A 22,265-nucleotide genomic window follows, 5' to 3' on the forward strand; every position below is an offset into this window, starting at 1 on the left:
TCCGCGCTTTTAAGCAACCTGTGTCACACCTTAACTTTTGATCCTTGGAGGTGTTTCCTGTGTGGTAAATGTATAATCGTTTTGATAAAAGGCCAGATAACCTGCACTAGAGTTCAGTCCCAGAGTGTACCTGGGACACCAAAAGATGTAGCTGACTACATACAAACACACACACACACAAAGAAAGAAAGCAAGGAAGAAATGACATAAATAGCATTTCTTTCACCAGGCTTTGTCTAACTTTCCCTGAATGGGAACTTAAGATCTCTCTGCTACACAAAACTACACTCTTATGAACACAGAAGCCAATCAGAATAAGAATTAAGAATAGAGCACGACCTACCTGAGGTAGCTCCTTGTGAGCACAATTCACTCCGCCAATTAAAACTATGTTGGGCATCAACGGTCTTGGATAATCTAACACAAAGTCTAATCTCAGAAGCCATATGGAAGCCTTGCTCAAGAGATCTAACACAGTCACATCTCGCTGAAGGAACTGAGAAGCCAGTTTGGAGTATGGTTGAAAAAAAAAATTGCAGAGAAAAAGATTGGGGACTTCAAAGACTAGATTCTTCACACGCTGGAGGAAGTTCATATGGTCTGTGTGTTCTGTAAATATCCTGGGGACATAAGAAGGGGGACTGGGACACTGAGTGGCTTCAAAATCTAAGCCACATGGAATTCCTCGCAAAAAATAGACAGAAGGGACTGAAAGGTGCTCAGCCACTATCGGCCCGCAAGGTATTACAGGGTCCGTAAAGACAGCATCAAACTTAGACTCCTCAAGATATCTCGTAAGTTCCTTGTTGTACAGTAAGTGTTCACAGGTAGACAGGAACAAGGCAGAGGTTTTTTCAAACCGTTGATAAACTGTAACAAATCTTTCCAGGAAGGAACCTTCTTTCAATGTATCCTGTGTAAATGCATGGAAATCTCTATCCAGCTCTTCCTGCGTGAAGGGGACTGGATACATTTTCATGATAAAACTCTTTGATGGCTTTATGTGTAAATTCACTTCTGGTGCGACGACGACTACTTCATGCCCTTTCTCCTTCAGGCTGTCCAACACTTCCCGCATGCTGAGCCAGTGACTCCCATCTACGGGCACCACCAGCACTTTCCCACCAGCAGCCAGACCGAGCACGGACAGGAGCAGACCCAGCGTCACTGCGACTTGTGGATGAGAAGCAGGCACTGGGGCCATCCCTGCAGAAACCCGGTGCGTGCTGCACACAGGGTACCACCACCTCCACGCTTTTAAGGTAGTTGTGCTGTGCTTTTCCCTGATGATCTTTAGACTTATTTACTGTTTGGTAAATGTATAATCACAGGTTCAGCAAACACAAATTAGAGGTGTTAAAGTTCATTGAACCTCTCAGGCAGTTATCAGGGTTGCAGGGATGACGCCCACCCATTTGTTTTGGATGAACATTGGGATTTAAGGAAATAAGGGATCATTCAACAAGAGATCTGCTAAAAAACTATGATAAAAGTATCAGCAATTTTCTAAAACAGAATTTTCTGTATAAGAAAATTCTTCTGTTCCTGTCAATACAAATCATGTTCTATTCATGTTCTGTTGCATCTTGACACCATGCCCTTGGGTCCTATCACTGGTCACTAAAGAGAATAGATGGGTGCCTGCCCCACTGCTCCCCCTCGTGAGGAAGCTGTAGGCCACAATGAGGTCTCCCCTCAGCCTCCTCTTCTCCAGGCAGAACAGACCAAGTGACCTCAGCCACTCCTCATACGTCTAACCCTCTAGGCCCTTCACCATCTTTGTAGCCCTCTGGACACTCTCCAACAGTTTCACATCCTTTTTGTACTGCATACAGTACTCAATGTGAGGCCACACCAACACAGAGCAGAACAGGACAATCACCTCCCTCGACCAACTAGCAATGACATGCTTGGTGCACCCCAGGGTGTGGTTGGCCCTCCTGGCTGCCAGGGCACACTGCTGGCTCACATTCAACTTGCTGTCAGCCACAGCCCCCAGATTCCTCTCTGTGGGGCTGCTCTCCAGTGCCTCATCCCCCAGTCTGTAAGTATAGCCAGGGTTGCCCCGTCCCAGGTGCAGGACCCAGCACTTGCTCCTGTTAAACTTTGTACTGTTGATGATTGCCCAGCGTTCCAATCTATCCAGATGTCTCTGCAAGGCCTTTCCACCCTCAACAGAGTCAACAGCTCCTCCAAGTTTGGTGTCATCAGCAAATTTACCATCAAACCTTAAACATCACTTAAACATCATCAAAAGACCTTATAGTCCCACATCCAAATTGCTTATGAAAACATTGAAAAGAACTGGCCCTAAAATGGAGCCATGGGGGACTGGCCGACAGCCTGATGCAATCCCATTTACCATAACCCTTTGAGCCCTACCCATCAGCCAATTGTTCACCCATCGTATGATGATTTTATCTAGCTGTATGCTGGACATTTTGTCCAGTAGGATCCTATGGGAAACTGTATGAAAAGCTTTACTGAAATCCAAAAAGATTACATCAACTGGCTTCCCTTGATCGACTAGATGGGTGATCTTATCATAAAAGGAAATGAAATTCGTTAAACAGGACCTACCCCTTGTGAACCCATGTTGGCTATTTTTCTGAAAAGTCTGTCTTTGGAAGGATGAAGTAGGGCTGGAAGGGGTAAAGATTAGGCCACGTTTTTTGCCAGATATACTTAAAGCTGGATTAGCAACTCATGAATACCTTTCTGGTTCTGCCTGGGAAGAGCATACCCCAGGGCTGTGAAAGAAAAGTTGTTTCCTTCATGCATAGACAATCAGCCCTGGTTATAAAAATGATCAAACAGAAATATTGTAGACAATACTATGATTTACTACTGAGATTGATAGAGTATACCAGATTTTTATTTATTTATTTTTTAATGGACATTTAGCAATCTAGATCAGCTCTAGATAAACTCTTTTTAGGGAAGCCTTTCAGTAGGCAATGCAAGCTGTTGTACATGGCTTGGTGCTGGCTAGCAGCTGCAAAACCCTCCAACAGATTTGCAGAAAATTGCACAAGGCATCCATGCTTTGCAAGCATAACCCCAGACTGAAAGAACAATCAGAATGTTACCTGCCAATTGACACTTTATGACACTTTATTTCTAAACTCTGAAAGGATGGTTGTATTAACTGAAAAAAAAAAAAGTTTTGAAAAGAATCGGTAAAACGGTTTGAGGTAATAATAACTAGCAAAGATGAGCAGCAGACCTGCCTAGATGTGTGCCTCGTTAGCAAGACAGCAGTGATAAACCACAACTTTTTCCACCTAGTCCAAAAAAAAAAAACAATTATATAAGCAAAACTGCTTCGATACCACTAGAGTACCTGCAATAGTGGGGGAAAATTAATATTAACACAGTTTTTCACGTATTTTCTTTACAACACACCTTACTGCAAATCTAAATACCACATGCTCATGTATACAAGTACATACAGACCCAGCATATAGTAAGGTTATTATTGCAAACAGCATTTTCCATTCAAAGCTTAAAATATTTTATCAGGGAAATCACTGACCTGAGATAACATCTTTTTCTTTCCACAATTTATACCTCCAATAAAAACTATGTTGGGCATCAGTGGCATGGGATATTCAAAAACAAAATCCATTCTCTTAAGCCAAATGGATCCATGGCTTAAAAGATCCGTCATTGTTACTTGTCTTTGGAGAAAATCCGAGGCCAGCAGTTCAAATGGCAAATAGGCAAAATTACAAAGAAAGGATTCTGACGCCTTGAGAACTAAGTTTTCCACGCGCTGGATAAATGTCATGTGGTCTGAGTTGTCTGTAAATGTTCTCGGGACATAAGAAGGGGGGTCTGGACACTGAGCAGCCTGCAAATCAAAACTGCAGGGGAGTCCTCGTAAAAAGAAAACTGATGGAATCGAGAGATGCAAAGCCAGTATTTGTCCACATGGTACAACAGGATCTGTGAGAACAGCATCAAATTTACTGCCTTCAAGATCCTGCATCAGATCCTTATTGTGCAGTAAGTTGGCACAGGAGGAGAAGTAGAGATCGGAGATGACGTGAACTTTTTCATAAAGTGCAGTAATTCTTTGAAGAAAAGGTCTTCTCTCAAAAAGATCATTCGCAAACAAATGCATGCTTGCTCCTAGTTCTTCCCTAGTTAAAGGCACTGGATATGTTTTCAGAGTGTAGTATTCAGATGCCTTCACGTTCAAGTTGACTTCTGGTGCAACGACAACAATTTCGTGCTCTTTCTGACTAAGGGCCACCAGCACTGAGCGCATGCTGAGCCAGTGACTCCCATCCATAGGCACCACCAACAGCTTTCCACCATTGCCCAAGCAAAACAGAGACAGGAAAACCCAAACCCCTGCAGAAGCTAAGTAACCGTGATTACTTACAAGAGCCATGTTTCTAGAAATCCAGATTCTGTTCCTCTGCCCTTACCTGACAGATCTTAAGTAGACCCAGAGCCCCCTGCCAGATTCTCACATTCCCACTTAATGATCTGGTTTTTCCAGTGAAACCAGTCACTAGCAACCATTCATGGTACTGATGAAACATTTAGGGAATGTGATAATCAACTCCTGTTGGGCAGAACTGGCCTGGGTATCTGAGAATCCCTTGGGACGGGTCCTTTCTGATTGTTTCTCTGTGATGCTTCATGTCAGATTGGAAAAAAAAAAAAACAAAAAAAAAACAAACAAACAAAAAAAACCAACAACAAACAAACCACTCCCTTCCTTCCTTGTTTGCTTGCTTTCCTTTTCTCCCTTCCTTTTCCTTTCTTTCTGCTTTTCTTCCCTCTTTTGCTTTGCTTTGCTTTGCTTTTTCTTTCTAATTTCTCTTCCTCTTCTCCTCTTTCTTCCTTGCTTGCTGCTTTCTTATAAGCATTTTACAGTTGTTCTGAAATGTCTGTCAGGTTTATGTTTAAATAAATTATAAAATTATGCCACTATACTACACAATACCTGTGCAAATCCTAAGGAGAATGCTCTGTGATTTACACAGAGCTAAGTCCTGGGTCCAGATGCAACACCAGGTACAAATGTATTACAAGAACCAATGCTGCAGCAGAGACTTGCATGAGCCAAGACAAACCACTAAATCTGTGCTGCCATGCATGACACTTCTTCATTCTCATCCTGTGCCTTTCTGAAACACTTTCTTCTTCCAGGAGTTATGAGAAAAGCCACTCAGTTCCCCTTGTACCCAATTAGATACAGGAAAGGCTGGACAGGAGTAGAAAATAACAGTCCTTTTGTTTCAGGACAAGAACTGGCTGTGAATGGTAAGTGGTGGTGTTCTCACTGCAGATGAAAAGCTAAGACTAGGAACTAAAACTCTAAGCAGTTAGCAAGTATTTGTTATAGACACTTGTCAACCTGCAGGATTAAACTGTACTGTTAGATGCAACTGCGTGATGCACAGCCATAGCCAGAAAACAGCAAATAAATTAAAAAAAAAAAAAAAAAATCAGGGCTGGCAGCACCACTGAAGAATTGGTAATAACTATTCTTGCTGGACTGTGAACTTTAGCCCCTGAGCAAGATAAGGTGAGAGCGAGCTCTGTCTTTAGAGGAGAGCCTAAATTTAAGCTGGAACTGCCACAAGGCCTGGCCTGCAGGCAGAGCTGGTCTCCCTGCTTTCCCAGAGGGTCCCCCTCGGTTTGTCCCTGAGGGAGCCATTAAAGAGCTGGATGGACAGAACAGATAGGAAAAAGCACTACTCTGACAGAAGTGCCCATGCAGGGAGGGGGTGGCAATTTGAAAGACACTTTTGTGAGACAGCAAGATCTGAATGATAGCAGCTCAACAGAAATAAATGGTACTTTCAATGGGCAGCATCAGGTGAAGTACTGGGAGGAGTAAAGCAAAGCCCGAGGGCTTTAAGGTTGGCTCTGGGGAAGGTGTGCTATGCTTGGGAAATTCAAATCTGTTTTATCCTGAATTCATTCATATTCACAAAGACATTTGAATGCCAGAGGAGGAGTGCATTCCTTATGACACACAGAAGACTTGCTAGTGAGAGAAGTTCAAGGAAAGAGTAGAGAGGTGCCTGTTTATTTCTAAGGAGCATCTGTAAAGGATAAAACTTTATCCTTTCCAGGAAATGATGCGATATATTGCTGAAACTGCTGGATGACACTAACTACAGATCCATCAGCCGCTGAGGAGAGCTGTCTCTTCTTAGCTGTCTTTTTCTAGTTAATCTCTGGCTTCACAACATGAGACTGTTCTACTTATACCACAAGCAAGCAAGAAGCTCAGATACATCACATGCAGCTATGGGCTACATGTACAGCATGAGCACCAGCAAGCTCTCATGTATCATACACATGCAACAAGTGATCAGCTTTAAAGATCCCACAATATTTACTGGAATTCATGGACACAAAGGATGTGCTTTTATTGCATGCTTTTTAGGTCACAGATGCCTGAGCAACCACCCATCAACATTTTCCTATCCAAGCTGGATGTCTCATAAAAATGCAGTAGAGAATTCAGCTGTCTAGTTTTTGTGATGGAAACTGTTGTTAGACCATAACTTTCACCACAAAAAAATTATTAGCCTTCAACTCAAACACAACACTGCTGTTACAGAGAAGAGCAAATAATGCTACTGCACGTAACCCGGTGAGTTGCTTTTTGACCAGATAAGCAGCTAGTGCTCTAGAAGAAATATGCCACTGCCACGTGGGGCAGGGAATGTTTGGAAGAGCTGCTATAATTCTCCTGCCCTTTTTGCATTCATTCCTGGACCAGGCAATGTTTGTGCACCTGACCGAAAAAAATCCCTGTGTTGGGCAGGCCCAAGAAAAGGAGGTGGAACCACAACTTGTTAACAAAACAAACAGCTAATCTTTAGGTAAGTAAACTCTACATCAAACACTGCTGGAACTTCTCCCTTGTTATACTTTTCCCAGCCAGTCACTGACCTGAGATAACGGCTTCTTCCGTGCACAGTTGATGCCTCCAATGAAAATCATATTGGGCATCACGGGTGTGGGGTAGTCAAAGACAAAGTCCAGTCTCTTCAGCCAAATGGACCCGTGGCTTAAAAGCTCTGTAACTGTGATGGGCTTTTGGAGAAAGTCCGAGGCCAGTCTTTCGAATGGTGAAAAGATGATTCTGCAGGTGAAAGCCTCTGAAATGGCGATCAGTACATTCTTGACTCTCTGAGGAAATGTCATATGGTCTGTATTGAGGGAGAACATTCGTGGGACATAGGACGGTGGGTCCGGACTCTGAGCGGCGTGAGTGTCTATAGCACATGGGATAGCCCGCAAGAAGAAAGCAGAAGGGATAGAAAAATGCAAAGCAATTATTTGTCCACAGGGTGTCACAGGGTCTGTAAACAGTACATCAAATTTGCTTTCTTCAATGAATTTCATCATCTCTTTGTTGTGCAGTAGGGAACTGCAAGCAACTTCAAAGACGGCAGAACTCTTTTTAAAAATATCCCAAATATTCAAAAATCTGTAAATAAAAGGCTGGTCATTAAAACTGTTTGCAGTAAGTGAATGCAGAAGATCTTCCATCTCTTCCTCTTTTAAAGGTACAGGGTATGTTTTCAGCGTGTACCACTCTGAGGAATCTACAATCGTTTTCATCTCTGGTGCCATGACAATTATTTCATGCCCTCTCTTGCTCAGCTCAATCAGCGCTTCCTTCATGCTGAGCCAGTGACTGCCCTCCATCGGGATCACCAGCACCTTCCCAGCAGCAGCGCTACCCAGGCAGCACAAGAAGGGGAGCAGCACGGCCACCAGCATGTTTGGAGTTGAACAGACCGGAGCCCAAGTGAGAGAGAGGCCAGGGGTGGTTCGCAAGCTTTTGTAGCTACGATCCACCTACGCAAATATACCACTTGGCAATGCTTTTTCACAATACCTTTGCCCTTTTTGACTTGCCGCATGTTTCATGGGTTTCGCAGTTTGCATGCAATGGGATTCACATCGGAAGATTAATGATTACAAAGGGTTGAACTGGGGTTTGTGCTTCAAAAGCTGCTTTGCACAACCATGAGAAAGGTGTGTCTTCTGCCATAAACGTGGCTCTCCCAGGCTGTGCCTACAGCTCAGTGCCTCAGCCTGCTCTTCTTTGTCCCATACTAGGACCACTGACTGATGATCCTTCCTCCCATCAGCAGCCCAGCCATGCAGACCCCGTCTCATCTCATATTCCTTACCTGAACCACAGCAGCAGTCTCTCCTGTTCACTCTTCTTGCCTCCAAGCACAGCAGGCTGGGAGGTAGGGGACCGCAAGCTGCTGGGTGAGTCTGCAGTTATTGTTACTGAGCCACAGCAGAAATGTTCAGGGAAGGCAACAAGAGCCCGGCTTCAGCCTGTGGCTCATTTAGCCTCACATGCAGGCAGGCAGCACCCATTAACAGCTATGGACACGTGAGCACAAGTCACGCAGGCAGCTGGGAATGACTCCTGCCTGTCCCTTGTTCTTTGCCCAGAAAGGCTTGGCTTTTTGTTAGAGCTACTCCTCCCACAGCTGGGCATTTTTCTCTAGAGACCACACATTCGGAATAATCCATAAGAAGCCAAGTCCCCCATGATCTCTCCCTGTGCTCTTACAGCAGCGCTTACTCAGTGCAGCACAACTGCAGCTCTGATGTGGAAAGAAGATGGGACCCATCTGCCACATCCCTGCCCAGGTCGGACTGTGGGATCTGGGCACCCTATATGCCCTGTGTCTGCTCCTTTCCCAGGGATGGTCTCAGGATGTAGGGCTGTGAACGGCTGTTGTATGAGCTGTCACAACATGTGAACATGCCACAGCAGTCTCAGATACAGCTGGAGAGTATTTGTTGGCAATGCCAGGTAAATCCAGGTTTGCAGCTTCACTTACTTTTAAGAACACTTCCCGGGTTGCAGAACTGGTGCTGGGCCACCTTCAATTGGTCCCATGCCTAGGTTTTGTTCATCCATGTGATTGGATTGAACTTGTCTCCTTTCTAATTTCTTTTCATAGTTTTTATCAGCATGAGCTAAGAGCTTTGGTCTTCTGATCACTTCTCACTGCAGCACATTCATGAAGTAGGGCAGGACCATCCAAACCATCCTACAGCAACACCAGCACAGGGGAAAACAAGAAGCTTGCCCAAAGAAGATCTGTCTGAGTGGAAAATTCTCTTACAAACCTGTGTGAAACTTTTACTCCTGTGTAAGGCTTCCTCTCCCATCAAGCACAAAATATCTGCCCCAGATCCTTGTACCTTCGACAGACTTCTCCCTTTCTTGCAGCTGATTCCTTGAGTGAAAAGAAGGTGGGGCATAAAAGGAGTGGTATCTTGGTATCCAAATAGAGCCCTTTGATAAAATGATGGTGGATGGACATCTCTCCAGACTTTAAAGCAATGTTTAAACCTGGCACAAATGTCCTTAGAAAGCAGGCTCTCTCTGTTGCTGAGAAGGAGGTTCAGCACCCACAGGGAGACTGCCACATGGTTTGTGCAGCTGGTAGAGCCCCTTGGGATATAAGAAGTGGTATTTGGATATTTACTGGCAAGATAATCTAGTATACATGGGGACCCATGATAGAAAAGCATCCACGGAACAGGTGGACTGCTAGGATTACCCCACGTGGACATACTTAGTCTATACAGAGTCTACCAAATTACACTTATTCATACAGTGCTGGAGTTCTCCATCCCACTGCAGGCTGTCAAATTATTACAGTATACTAATTTTTTATAAGCATTTTCTTTTCCAATTCAACTAAAGCAAACGGTACAGTGAAATACAACTTACACTAAAGATAAGTATGAAAAGTCAATGTTGAACTACCTGTCTCATTCTTTTAACAACAAAGAGTAGTTGGTGCAATTGAGAAAAGTGATTTTTTTTTCCATTGAGGCAAAACCACATTTTTGAAGATAACCAGCCAACAGAAAATCTGTCCCTATCTCTACAAATAACTTCCACCTAACCCCTCATCCTATCGGGCATAAAATTAAGTTGCAAAACAGAAGTTCACAGCTGAACATCAGATAACATAAACCAACAGGGTTCTAGTGCATGAACTTAGGAGTTCATGGCCTGTGTCAAGTCAGTTCATGACTCAAACAGTTCATGAACTCTGCGGGGCCAGATCCTTCTTGGTTGTGTACTGCTGAGTCATTAAATGATGGTGGTCACCTCTCGCAGTAAAGGTTTATGTATCAGTAGGTAATTAGGCAGGTGTTATCTGCTGTCCTTGCCTTTCAAGGCTCTGCATCGCTGCTGTTTCTTTCTTTTATCTGCATTTTCTGCCTGCACATTTCTAAACCTTGTGCTTTAACCTTATTGAGAACTTACCTTCAAAAGGAGCATCTCGTTCCATCATCTGCACTATCCCTGCATCAGCAGCTTAAGACAAGAGTAACTTAATGCGAATTGTGAAACAGCTCAGGAGAAGCCGATACACAGACACAGACCCGTTGCTCATAACCATTGCAAAGGCTGTCAGATGGACTCTAGAAGAAGGTGTAACCAATCTAGGCGCTGACAGATGAGGAGAGGTAGTCACACACTTCCTTGGTGGAGCCTTTGGGAACATGCCAGAGGGAAGGGATGCCATCCAGAGGGCCCTGGGTGGGCCTGTGTAAACCTTCTATCCAGTGGCCCAGCTTTAATGGGAAGACAGATCCTCTCTTGATTAAATTACTTCTTGCCTGAGGGAGATCCGATTGCTGGGCCATTATAAAAAAATGCCTGGTGCTTTATGCTAATATGCCAGCAGATGGTGCAGACCCCTTGTTTTGCTGGCATTCACTGCTTTCCTGTGTGCCCTCAGGGCTTTTCTGGAGGAATGTTTTGTCTTTATGCAACTGAAAGCAATGCCAGACCAAAGTCTTTTTGGGCTGGTGCTAAAGAAGAGTTTCTCTCATAAGTAGTGGTAGAATTCCCAGCATCTTTTGTAGGAAAAAACAAACCCTTACCCCCTTAGGTGAAGTGGTTTGCCTCAGAACATACCCAAAGGGTGACAGCAGTGCTCTGCACGGCTCCACACTCTCATGATGAAACAGAGAAACCAGCCCCCGTGTGACAGTGTGGAGCTGTACTGAACCCATGTCTTAGGTATGCATACAGGGGAGTGAGGGGTGGGAGTCAGTTTTGTGAAGCACAGGCTGAAACTTTACAGATTTACAGGTAATTCTGATTAAATGCCCAACATTTGGAGATAAATCCAAATCTCCAAATTGGAGATTTAGCTATGGCAAGTGCAGTAATGGGAACTGACCAAATCCACTTGGAATTTGTTAACGTGGTGTGATTTTTCTCTGCTCTTGGATATGATTTTCAACAGCAAAATCAGATGGCTGTAAACAGACAATAAAATATTCATCTTCCAGTCTATATGAGCACAAGTCTCTTGCTAGTATGGCTACACTTTCTTACGGACCCAACAGACTCCCTACTTTCTGTACTGGACCATCAGAGCAAAAACTGTGGAAGAGGTGAGGAAGCAAAAGAAAGAACAGAATAAAAGCCAGATAAATTAAAGGCAAACCATTTTAACAGGACACAGAGTACAACAGACAAATAAAGGTTGAAGTTCTTAGATTAGCACAGATTCAGCTGGGGTCAGGTCTAAGCCAAATAATTGGTATTCAGAAAATTAACATACTGGCTTGTTTTTTAACATAACTTAGTAGGTTTACACGTGTTTGCTGCTCATTATCCAGTAGCAAAGGGCACTGGTGTCACTTGCAGGTTTGAATGCTCTGCTGCTCATTACTGACTCCACTTGTATTTGCGGAAGAACACCTCGGAGAATTTGCAAGAAAAGAGACCTCAAAGTACAAGAGCTGTGTGCCAGCTCTTGGCAGTAGGAGGAAAGCCTTCCCCACTGCATGCAGAGGGACAGAAATTAAACAAGACTTAAGCTTGGATCAGTAGTCATGTTAAGATATTAGGGTGCAGTTGAGCTTCCCGTTCACCCTGGGGTTGCTTCAGATGGAAGAGGTGTTAATAACACCAGGACAGACTGGCTGCCACGTGGATTCCTTCTCATCTAAGCAGCAAACAGCGAGTGGCACTTAGGGAAGAAGCAATCTAGAGGTGTTGTTTCACCTACTCAAGTTGTTTTCCTGTTGTTAGATGAGGTCGCTCACACCCTTATGCTCTGGGCTTTGCAAGCAGTAAAAAGTTGTTCAAACACCTGAGTGTGATGACAGCACAATTTGATTTCCCAGGTTTTTGGATGATGGATAGGGCTTTAGATTTTATCAGAAGGAATCCTTGTGTAATTGAACCCAGTCCTTTTTTGATGCTCAAGTGTCAAGCAAAAGGATTACAGTAGCTTGGTAGCTGCTAGCATGAACCTGCCTGATTTCCTCCCTTTCATAGCTATGGACATACACTGTTATTCCCCTGCACAGAATGAGGAAGTATGCCTAGCATGGCTTCAGAGGGAAAACAACTCATCAAACTGCAAGTTGGGAAGTAACTTTAAGTCTTCACAGTAGCAAGAAGCAGTAGGCAGCTAAGGAAGCCACAGAACACAGATTGTTTTTAGGGCAGCCCTCTTCTAAGCAGTAAATAGAGATCATATGAGAACAACAGTATGTGATCCTGAAATTATTGACTGTATCCTATACTCTTATAACATTTCTCGATTTTTGTGCGCAGACCTTTGTCAAATATTTTTAGCTTTACATTCACCTTTAGAATCATATTAGAGAAGGCTAACTTGACCAGAAGACAAACTTGTCATGGGAAGGGAAACTAAGGCAGTAGTTCCACTTGATATGAAGGGATTTTTGTAGAAAGAAGTGTTTTCTAGCCTCCTTTTATATCTTTTCTTTGAAATATGGGAAGCACAGTGATGTGGACAAGAACAGACTGAAGAGGACAGTGAGATGAACACTTTAGTTAGACTGGCCATTTCAGGCTGATGCATGCTGTGCAATGAAGATGCACAATACATGGCACTTAATATTTTTCCCCCACAAGCAGCACTGCTTTTATTTGCCTGATGTGTATTTTGCCATTGCAACGTAAGGCAGATGAGCAGTGTGGCTACTTTTAGAGGTGTTCAACAACTTTACAAATACTGGCATGGTATAAGACTGCTCGGAAATGTCAGTAAGTTCATCGACACCTTGAATATTGAAGATGAGCCTGTTGTTTGGTTTATGAACAGAGTGATGATTGCTACCTCAGTGCTGAAAATGAAGAGTTGCCCTGTACCTACCCATGTTAGAAAAGCAATGGTACCCTCAGACATGTGAGTCCCTTCTGAGGACACACGGTGACATTTGGTTGTGCAGGTTTTGAAAAGTGTGTCTGTGTACCAGGTATGTCTGTGTGTTGTGGTATTGCTTACTGTATCCTTTGACTTTTTGCCAAAGTCTTTGAATTCCACTTCAGTTGCATATTTCAAAGGACCAGTTGGAAATGTCTCCTTATCAGAGCTTCTCAGATGCTGCTGGCTCTGGCAAGAGGGTTTCAGAGCAGGGCCTGTTTTCTTAACCCCTTTGCTGGAGGGACAAAACACAGCGCCTTTGTTCAGTTCTACTCCTGCTTTACTGGAGCAACTACATGTATCTTCTTGAATCAGTTTATTTTACTATTTTAAGTTGACCAGTTGTTTAAATAAGTGTTTAGTGGTTTGGGTTAAAAAGCTAGAAACTTTTTTGAAAGGTTGCTATAGCTTACATCTCTGAGCTTTGATCAATTTACACAAACTTTGTGAACTGCCTAAAAAAAAAAAAGCAGCTTCGCATTTGCTTTGGTTATGAATAAGATATTCATCAAAGTGTCTCTTGACACACAGTGCGAGTTCATTTCTGGTCTCCCTAATGAGGGAACACTTATCACAACAACCTTGAGGTACTTCAGGAGTCAATATGATGCTGGCATAGGACCTCTGCCCAGTTGAGATACCAGGCCTGTTTTCTGCAAGCCTTGTATTAAACCTGCATGACAGTGGGACTTGGCAACTGGAGTTATGCGTCTGTTAATGAATATGTAATTGATACTGAAACAGATGGCAATGCAAATTGCAAGACAAGAGGAAACACAGCCTGAGGCAGCCAGTTATCTTAGTCAATGAATAAATGCAGTTCGTGTTCCCCCAGGCATAGTCTTGTGGTCAGGAGTTGAGGGAGGAAAGGCTCTACCACTCCACCTTAGATGAGAGTATTTCAGGATGATGTTTATGGCTCAGGAGGGTCAGGGATTTGGGGATTTCATTCCCAGCTCTGTGCTGCATATGACACATTTGCCCAGTTCTGTGAAAACTTGAGCTCCTCAGCAATGCCTTGAGCTCCTGAACAGGTACTGAGTCAGGCAGTGTCAGATGTGGCACGAAGGAGCCCTCTTCTGGAACTGGGTGTCAATACCAGATATTTCTGCCTGTGGAAAGCTATGGGAAGTGTTGCAATAGAAAGGTCTGTGGCTTAAGCTGCTCTTCTAAGAAAAGAAACCTCATTTGGAGCCACTACTCCGCTGACTGAGAAAAGAAAGCTGCACCACAGGAGTGCTTTACTCATCAGAAGCCTTCAGTGCCAGCCTGTCCTTTCTTGTCACTTTGCTTCTTTATAGACACACTTCCACATCTGACATTGAAATAGAAAATGCATTTTTGACCTACAGAGGATAAAATGTATTTCAGAGTGATCAAAAAAAAAAAAAATGCCAGGGAAACAGGGGATCCGTGTCACTATCCTACAGGTGGTTATTAAGGTACAGCAGGACAGAGGGGAAAACCTGAGAGAGGGCCAAAAGGAAGCAAGGGAGCTGTGAGTGGCACTGCCCTGTGGCTGGATGCTTGCATTGCCTGCTGCCACACATCTCCAGCCACAAAGAGGCTGCCTGCAGATGCAGTAAACTTGTGAGTGTTGTAATCCTAAACAGCCTTGCCTGCTCACCTCATGGCTAGATGAGCAGCCTCCTAGCTCAGGGAGTTCATGTCGGGCCACCTACAGGCAGGTCTAAGCCTGTGGCTGTCACTGTGCCAGCCTGATAGAACTACAAATGCTTGGATTTGCTAAAGGACAAAGTGACAATGCCTGGCCAAGCACCACCACCCTTCTCTTGGATGCACAGGCCTATGCATCTAATGATTCTCCTGCACAAAACCTGGGTAATTACAGCTGCAGCCCATCAGAACCTGCAGAATGATTCCTAGAGCTGTTTCCTGGTGTGAACCACTTGGAGATCCTCTCCCAGACAGCACGGATAGGAGTAAAGCACAATTAGCAACTCTCGCTCCACACAGGAGCATCAAAAGAGAGCATCAAAGCCACCGTGAATAGGACACTGTCATTTCCTTCTTACTGAACAGACTCCTGCAGGGAGGAAATATCACCCTGGCAGTGTTGCACTGAGCTGTTACTGACTGCCACAACATCAAGTGGGACAGGTTGTCGCCGCAGAGCCTTACAGAAGTTCACCTGTCCAGCTCTTCTCTTGTGTAAAGCACTGGATATATTTCCAGCATGTCGTCTACATAATGATTTGTAGATCATCAGTATTTTGTGCCCATTCTGGTTGAGCTTTTCCAATACTGGACTCATGCTAAGCCAGTGGCTTTCACCTTAGACAGTACTAGAAGTATCCCACTGATCTGAAAGCTCAGGGAATGTCATAAAAAGCACCTGCGTAGCAAGCCAATGAAGAAATAAGACAACTAATGTCTTCTAGGTCTGTATGCAACCCCAAAGAAAATCCCAAAGAAAACTCTTCAAGAAGGGAAGTTCGGGAGCAGGTCTTATCACCCAAAGTCAATCATTCACAGGGTTGGTTTCATTATAATTAGTAGTTATCATAAGACCTCTGGGCACACTGCTGAGCTTATTGCTTAACCACGTAAATGATTTCCAAATCTCATCTTGGATCTCAATTTGGCATACAAAATGAGTTGTCATCCTGACACCGGACATCAAGTAATGCTGAGGAATGCTGTAAGAAAGCAGCGATAATCTGCATGCAGAGCAGCTTCGCAGCCACCAGCAATAAGTGGCTCAGGGAGCTCTTGAAACAAACTGTATTGCTGCCATTGAATATTGTTTATATTGTCTTTGTTTCCATCTTTATATTACATATCTCTATGGTGTGGTTTTTTGTTTGTTTGTTTGTTTGTTTGTTTTCATGAACTTGTCTATTCCCTTGTTGAACTCCTGTAACTTTTTTTTTTCCATCTATAATGGCCACTGTCAAGGCATTTCAAAGCTTGGGAGAAATACATGAGAGGAAAAATCACCTTCCTGTCTTCTCTCTGAAGCCATTAAATCAATACCTGATTTTTCCAAGCATCCCGTAGTTATTGCCTGACAGGAAACATAGAACAATCATTCTTCACACATCTTGCCCATGTCATTCACAATTTCTGAGACCTTTGTTCTATAGATCTGTTTTTTTCGATCACAAAATAGATCTTGCTCAAACCTTTTACCGGCCCTCTCACCTTCTTCTGTACTTTTGCAGTTCTACCATATTTCCTTGGAGATGAGGGGTCAGACAATATTCAGAATGAAAGTATGCCATGGACTTATTGAGTAGCTAGGAGAGCTTTTCTCTCTCTCTTTTTTTTTTTTTTTTTTTTTTTCTCCCTTTCTTTCCTAGTCATTCTAACCTTTTGTTTTCCTATCTGTTGAGCAATGGGATACCAGGTTTCAGAGAGCCACCTATTTTTATCATGACTGTATTTATGAACAAAGATGATTAACCTCGAGTTTACAACTGTGTATGGATAGGCAGATTTTTTTCACCCATGTGACTCCCTTTGCATATTTACACTTCCCTACTTTATGGCCTTGCTGCTGGGCAGTTCCGAGTGAAATAGGAGCGATTCTTCTGTAGAAATGTAGGCAGAAAAGCCAGAGTGAAGTTAGGAGGAATACACAAGGTTTTTAAAGATGTAGAACATATGATTTCCACTCAATAACAAACATCAGTATGAGGACAGGAGACGGCAGGTATAAAATAAAGCCAGGATGGTTCTACCCCTTTGGAAAGCAGCAAGCTACAACGTGTTTGCAGCTCTGAGACCTTCAGGCTATAAAAACAAATAGAAGACTAATGTCACGCAATCAGAAAGAACGTGCCATGGTACCTCTTAAATCTAAAACTACTAAGTGCCACTCCCTCGAGTTTAATACTAGAGAATGTATGCAGTCAGCTTATTTTTTATTTGCCTAGGAGCGGTTTGAGGGAGTCTGTGTAAGCCCATCAGAGAATATAAAAGAAGGAAAAAAAGAGAAAAAAATCAACTCAAAGATACTGTAGTGCAATCATGTAGTGATATTGTGTGACCACAATTCAGAAGTGAGGAAGTAATTTCACAGGAATGTAATATGTGCCTGGAAAGAAATGTCTGGTGCTATTAATTGTTTTTAACTTTCTAGATTAGCTTTACAAATCCCACAGAACAGTTCTTATAAATGTCAAGAAACACTTAATAAAAATGTCTCTGATTTTGCGTTTGTGTTTCACAAAATCTGCTATTTTGGAATAATTCTTTCAGTTTCAGCTTGAGATTTATGTTTCACCATGATCTACAAACAGAAATAACATAGACTTCCAGCTAGGAAACCGTATGTTATGAAAATACAACGAAAGCAAATTAACTGACTTTGCTGAGCCTAGAATTAATGACAACAGGAACAACAAAAGACTCTCAATGCGTGGTCTTTGGAGTTTTAGTCAGATAAAAGAAATATATGCCAGAATTCATGAAAGTGAAACCAAAATTGCATCAGACTGAAGAATAAAATAAATATTCACTGAGGACGGTAGCTGGCTGATGAAGTCCATTTTTTGTTGGACTTGTCAGAAAATCTTTACTAATTCAAATAACAGTCATGTGCCTCCATCAGGATAAAGCCATTTCAGCCCATGGAAAGCAACTGCCAGAAACCAGATGTATGAAATCACTACCAGATAAATAAATATATAAAATAAACAAACAAACAAACAAATAAATAAATTCAAGAGCACAAAAGCCCATAAGCCATGTAATTACATTTCTTTGGAAAATGTATGATTTGGAGAAAAAGAACATACCTTAGGCAGTGGTTTGCCCGGAGCACAGTTTACACCTCCAATGAAGACCATATTGGGCATCACCGGTCTGACATACTCAAACACAAAGTCGTATCTCAGTAGCCAAATGGAAGCACCGTTCAGCAGGTCTAATAGGGATACGTCTCTTTGAAGAATTTGAGAGGAAAGCTTTAATCCTTCTTCATAGAAAGCATTACAGTACACAAGCTCCAGGAGTGCAATCAATGCATTTTCCACTCTCTGGAAAAAGGTCATGTTGTCTGAGTTGAATGTAAACAGTCTTGGGACATACGACAGAGGGCTTGGGCACTGTGGTGCATCATAGTGTAGACTGCAAGGAAATCCTCTCATGAAGAACACAAATGGAAGAGAAAGGTAATTAGCAAGTGTTGCTCCACACAAAGCAATAGGGTCTGTTAGGAGAGCATCAAAGTCACTTTGATTCAAGTACTGCATTATTTCTGTGCTTCTGAAAATGTTCTTGCACTGAGAAAGGAACATTCCAAAAGTGTGTTTTGAGATGTTGTAGAGTGTCAGAACATTCATTGGGAAAGGCTGGTTACTCAGGTGAACAGACAAATACTCTGCAAAGGACTTATCCAGGTCTTCTAATGTGTAATCCACTGGGTATGTTTTCACAGTGTATGATTGTCCCTTTCCCATCTGCCAGCTTATTTCTGGTATAAGCACCACCACTTCATGTCCTCTGTCCATGAGCTTGAGAACTAGCTGCTTCATGCTCAGCCAGTGGCTTCCATCCATGGGCACCACCAGCAGTTTGCCTCCTTCGGAGAGGCCAGGAATGAGGAGGATAAAAATCGAGGCAGCAAGCAGATAGCAGAGCCGAAAAGTCATCTTCCTGTGGTCAGAGCAGAGACTGCGAAAGCGTCTTCTTCTTCAGGCTGTAGCTTGAAGATGCTTTTGGAGGAAGCGGATGGATTTATCTGCTGAGTTGTGCTGCTTTGTCATTATCTTCTAGTTAATGATTTACTGCTTTGATCTGGGCTCAGCTATGGATGAGAACTGTTGTTGCCTTTTTTTTTTTTTTTTCTTTAATTGCTTGTAAAGCCAAATGTAGTGAGTGACCCTTTCCCATGCTGAGTCATTGGAGTTCTTCAGCATTTAATAGAGAACTAGCTCCTCGACATCCTAATCAGATTTCTTAAGACTTCCCTCTTTATCACTCTTGTGTCTTGTCTTACCACTTAGACAGGGCCAAGGAAGGCGAGTCTGGTGAGAACAACTCCAATAACACAGTAACAAATGAAAACAGCTTCAACACATTTCATCACAGTTGGAGTCACAGATGTTCACAGAATTTATTTGAAGACAGAACAGGAGAACATCAGGATAAGAGGAAAGGGCAGATGAATCACAATTTTTCAGCTAGCAGGAAACAGAGCATCCCTCCTATGGCATACAGTAACACCAAGAGACGTTGAGAAGGGCTGACCTGGCATCTGAAGCAGAGATTTGGAGCTATCAGTGCCTGAACAATTAGATGCCTAAATGGCACTTTGACATGGAAAACTAATGAAACATAGGATATTTAGAACCACAGGTCCATAGAATATCCTGTGTTTGAAGGGACCCACGAGGATCATTGAGTCCAACTCCTGGCTCCACACACCACCATCCAAAATCAGACCCTGAGAGCATTGTTCAAATGCCTCTTGAACTGCGGCAGCTTGGTGCCATGACCAAATCGCTGGGGAGCCTGTCCCAGTGCCCAACCACCCTCTGGGTCCGGTTCTTTTTTGTGACACCCAGCCTGAAGCATCCCCGTCATTCCCTTGGGTCCTCTTAGAAACACAACTGAGACGCAGAGGCAGTATTTCTCTCCCTTCCACACCACTGTCAATGCAATGATGTTAATTATGTAGAGCTTTCTGCATGGTTTTCCTGTCAGTCTTTTTACTTTCTTTTCCAACTTTACCAACATCTGGATTTCTTTCCTTGTGTAGCGAAGCTACAGAGTAAGTGACAGAAAGCATTTTTCTTTTAGGCACTTGGTAACTTTACAGAAAACAAAATCTTTGGACTTTAGAGCTGGGGGAGTTTTACCTTTAATTTAGGTAAAAGTGTAAGAAAAAAAAAAAAAAGGTGAGTAATAACTAGAACAAGTTACTACTTCTACATTTATGCAAAATACACTTAAAAATGATCCTCTGGAGCACAAGAAGTTTAATAAACAGCATTTTCTCTTGAAAATGCTTTGGTAATGGCACTCCCAAATTTGCTGGAGAGGTGTACATGTAAGCAAAGGTGTCCTGAAGCCTGGGGCTCCTCTCGGGCCCCTTCAGTGGCAGGGTGAGCGTTGTCCCAACTTTGCCACACGCTTAATGGGGAAGGCAGGGGGTGCTTAATGAGGAAAGAAGGCAGGGGGTGCTTAATGAGGAAGGAAAGCAGGGGGTGCTTAATGAGAACTGCAGGGGGTGCTTAACGGCGAAGGAAGGCAGGGGGTGCAGAGGCGAGCTCAGGACAGGTTAATCAGTATCTCAGGAGAGCTTCCGAGCATTTAGAGCACGCCCCTATCACCCTCGGCTGGCTTAATGATCCGGGGAAGGTTTGTTTGTGAGTTAAACTTTGTCGGGTTCAAGGCTGTGTAAGGTAACACCTGACTAACGCGGGCACCCCGTCATGGCCGCCATGGGGGGGGGGAACTACAACCCCCAGCAGCCCTCGCGGCGAGGCCGCGCCTCCCGGCGTGCCTCGCGCGGCGCCCCAACAAATATGGCGGCGGCGGCGGGGCGGCGGCCGGGGGTCTGGGGGCATCTTTGAGCGCGCGTTGAGGCGAGGAAAGTAAGGAAAAGAAGCATTTCTGGGGGGTTTGTGTGCCTAAATCGTAACGTGCAGCACGGCCGAGCCAAGGGCGAGAGGCTGGAGGGAGCTGGAAGCTCGGCAGTTGCGTCCCGAAGCGTGGGAGGTGGGATCCAGGTGTTGGAGGTGTGCTCAGGGCAGAGAGACCTGTTGGGATGAGAGCAGAAGGGTTTGTTTCCCCATTAGAGCTCCTTCTTAGCGAACCCAACCGCATAGTTTTATTCTGTGGTGGGTCCGAAGTGTATATGTATCATGTGAAGCGCTGAAGAAGCGTTACAGAAAAATAGTGAGTGTTTCCATGCTGCTCAGAGCACAGCCTTTCGCTTAAAAGGTGCCCTGCCGTGAGAAGGACTGAAAATGCTTTATGTAATGATACTTAATAAAAAGAGTTTGGGCCAGTATCAGAGGAACTAGCAGCTGGTTGAATGAGAAGCCATAAACCACAACTGGAATTTCAAAAGGTGCACACCAAGGTTTGCTACTGATGGCTCCTGAAGAAATTAAGCTGATGCAGGAGAAGAAGAACATTATTGCTTGATTAAATAATCCGCTAAATGATAAGAAACGAAAGATGAACCCTCATAGAGAGGAGTGAGGGTTGTTACTTCATGCCTTTTCTGGGGCCTGTTTTGTAGGGTTCAGCATATAAACTGACAGGGAACCACAGTGAAGTCAGGTGGTTAATTTTTCTTGTGAAGCTGGCTGGTGTATTGTGGTGTAGTCAAGTCCCAGTAGTGAAATTTTCTAGTCTTTAAGCTACTGAACAGCTGAACGATACAATAGCTGACAGCATCAATTGTAGATGAGTCAAAAGAGATGGATATCATGGGGCAGAGACAAACAACAATCACATACACCCACATATTTATGGAAACTGTGTAGTGGCAGGGTTTGGAACAAATGTACAGGGATGAAACCTTGGGATGATAAAGACTGCTTTAAAGGCAGCTCAATGCTCAGCCATTGTACAAGAAGAACAAAATAGCACACTGTAATTTAGGTATAGAAACCCATGGTTTGCACCCATCTTGAATATTGCATGCAGATGTGGTCCTCTCATGTCAAAAAGTGTAAAGGCATCAGGGGAAGTTGGCCTTATCAACTGAAGATGGGGGAGAGTTTCAGTTGTAGGAATGATTATGTCGCTCTAGGGGCTTTTGTCTGGAGGTGATACCTGAGTGGAATATGGTAAAGAAGGTGAAGGTAGGCACAGAAATGATTATTCACTGCTTCAATATAGCTCACTGTTTATTCACTTTTGAAACAAGTATTACAACATACCACATGGAACTATGGGGTGGAAGCAGGAGCTAGTAGGGAATCTTGGTACGTGCTAAAAGATCACAGGGCTATGAAACTGGACTGGTAAAAAGAAGAAGCACCAGTTTGTTGCCATTGAGTTTCTGGCTTTCAATATCTGGAAGTGAAAAAAATGTTTTGGTAAAATATT

At 43.5% G+C, this 22,265-nt stretch overlaps 3 protein-coding genes across 5 annotated transcripts in view; 1 reads left to right on the forward strand and 2 right to left on the reverse strand.

Moving 5' to 3' along the window:
* The window catches only part of LOC309879650 (UDP-glucuronosyltransferase 1A1-like), a 35,620-nt gene extending 16,723 nt beyond the window's left edge, over window positions 1-18,897 (reverse strand). Inside the window, exon 1 of one of the 2 annotated variants that reach the window (XM_082763590.1) lies at window positions 17,996-18,897. In XM_082763590.1, coding sequence (XP_082619716.1) covers window positions 17,996-18,850 — 855 coding nt within the window. In that variant the 5' untranslated portion in view covers window positions 18,851-18,897. Of the gene's footprint in view, window positions 1-6,927; window positions 7,770-17,995 lie in introns of those variants that run through there. The other variant, XM_082763592.1, reaches the window with a different exon arrangement.
* On the reverse strand, window positions 107-1,231 carry LOC309879471 (UDP-glucuronosyltransferase 1A1-like; the record flags this gene model as incomplete). The annotated part of the gene is made up of 1 exon (XM_082763204.1): window positions 107-1,231. The coding sequence occupies exon 1, from the start codon at window positions 1,202-1,204 to the stop codon at window positions 107-109; it is 1,098 nt and encodes a 365-aa protein (XP_082619330.1). The 5' UTR covers window positions 1,205-1,231.
* A 1,815-nt stretch (window positions 18,898-20,712) lies between the features above and the next one.
* Window positions 20,713-22,265, forward strand: part of USP40 (ubiquitin specific peptidase 40) — a 33,557-nt gene continuing 32,004 nt past the window's right edge. Inside the window, exon 1 of one of the 2 annotated variants that reach the window (XM_082763638.1) lies at window positions 20,713-20,797. Coding sequence is in view for 1 of the 2 variants with exons in the window: in XM_082763637.1 (XP_082619763.1) it covers window positions 22,001-22,018 (18 nt within the window). In the remaining variant the exon portion in view is untranslated. Of the gene's footprint in view, window positions 20,798-21,923; window positions 22,019-22,265 lie in introns of those variants that run through there. The other variant, XM_082763637.1, reaches the window with a different exon arrangement.

The sequence above is a fragment of the Aythya marila genome, assembly GCF_965140915.1.
Source record: "Aythya marila genome assembly, chromosome: 6".
Taxonomy (NCBI): domain Eukaryota; kingdom Metazoa; phylum Chordata; class Aves; order Anseriformes; family Anatidae; genus Aythya; species Aythya marila.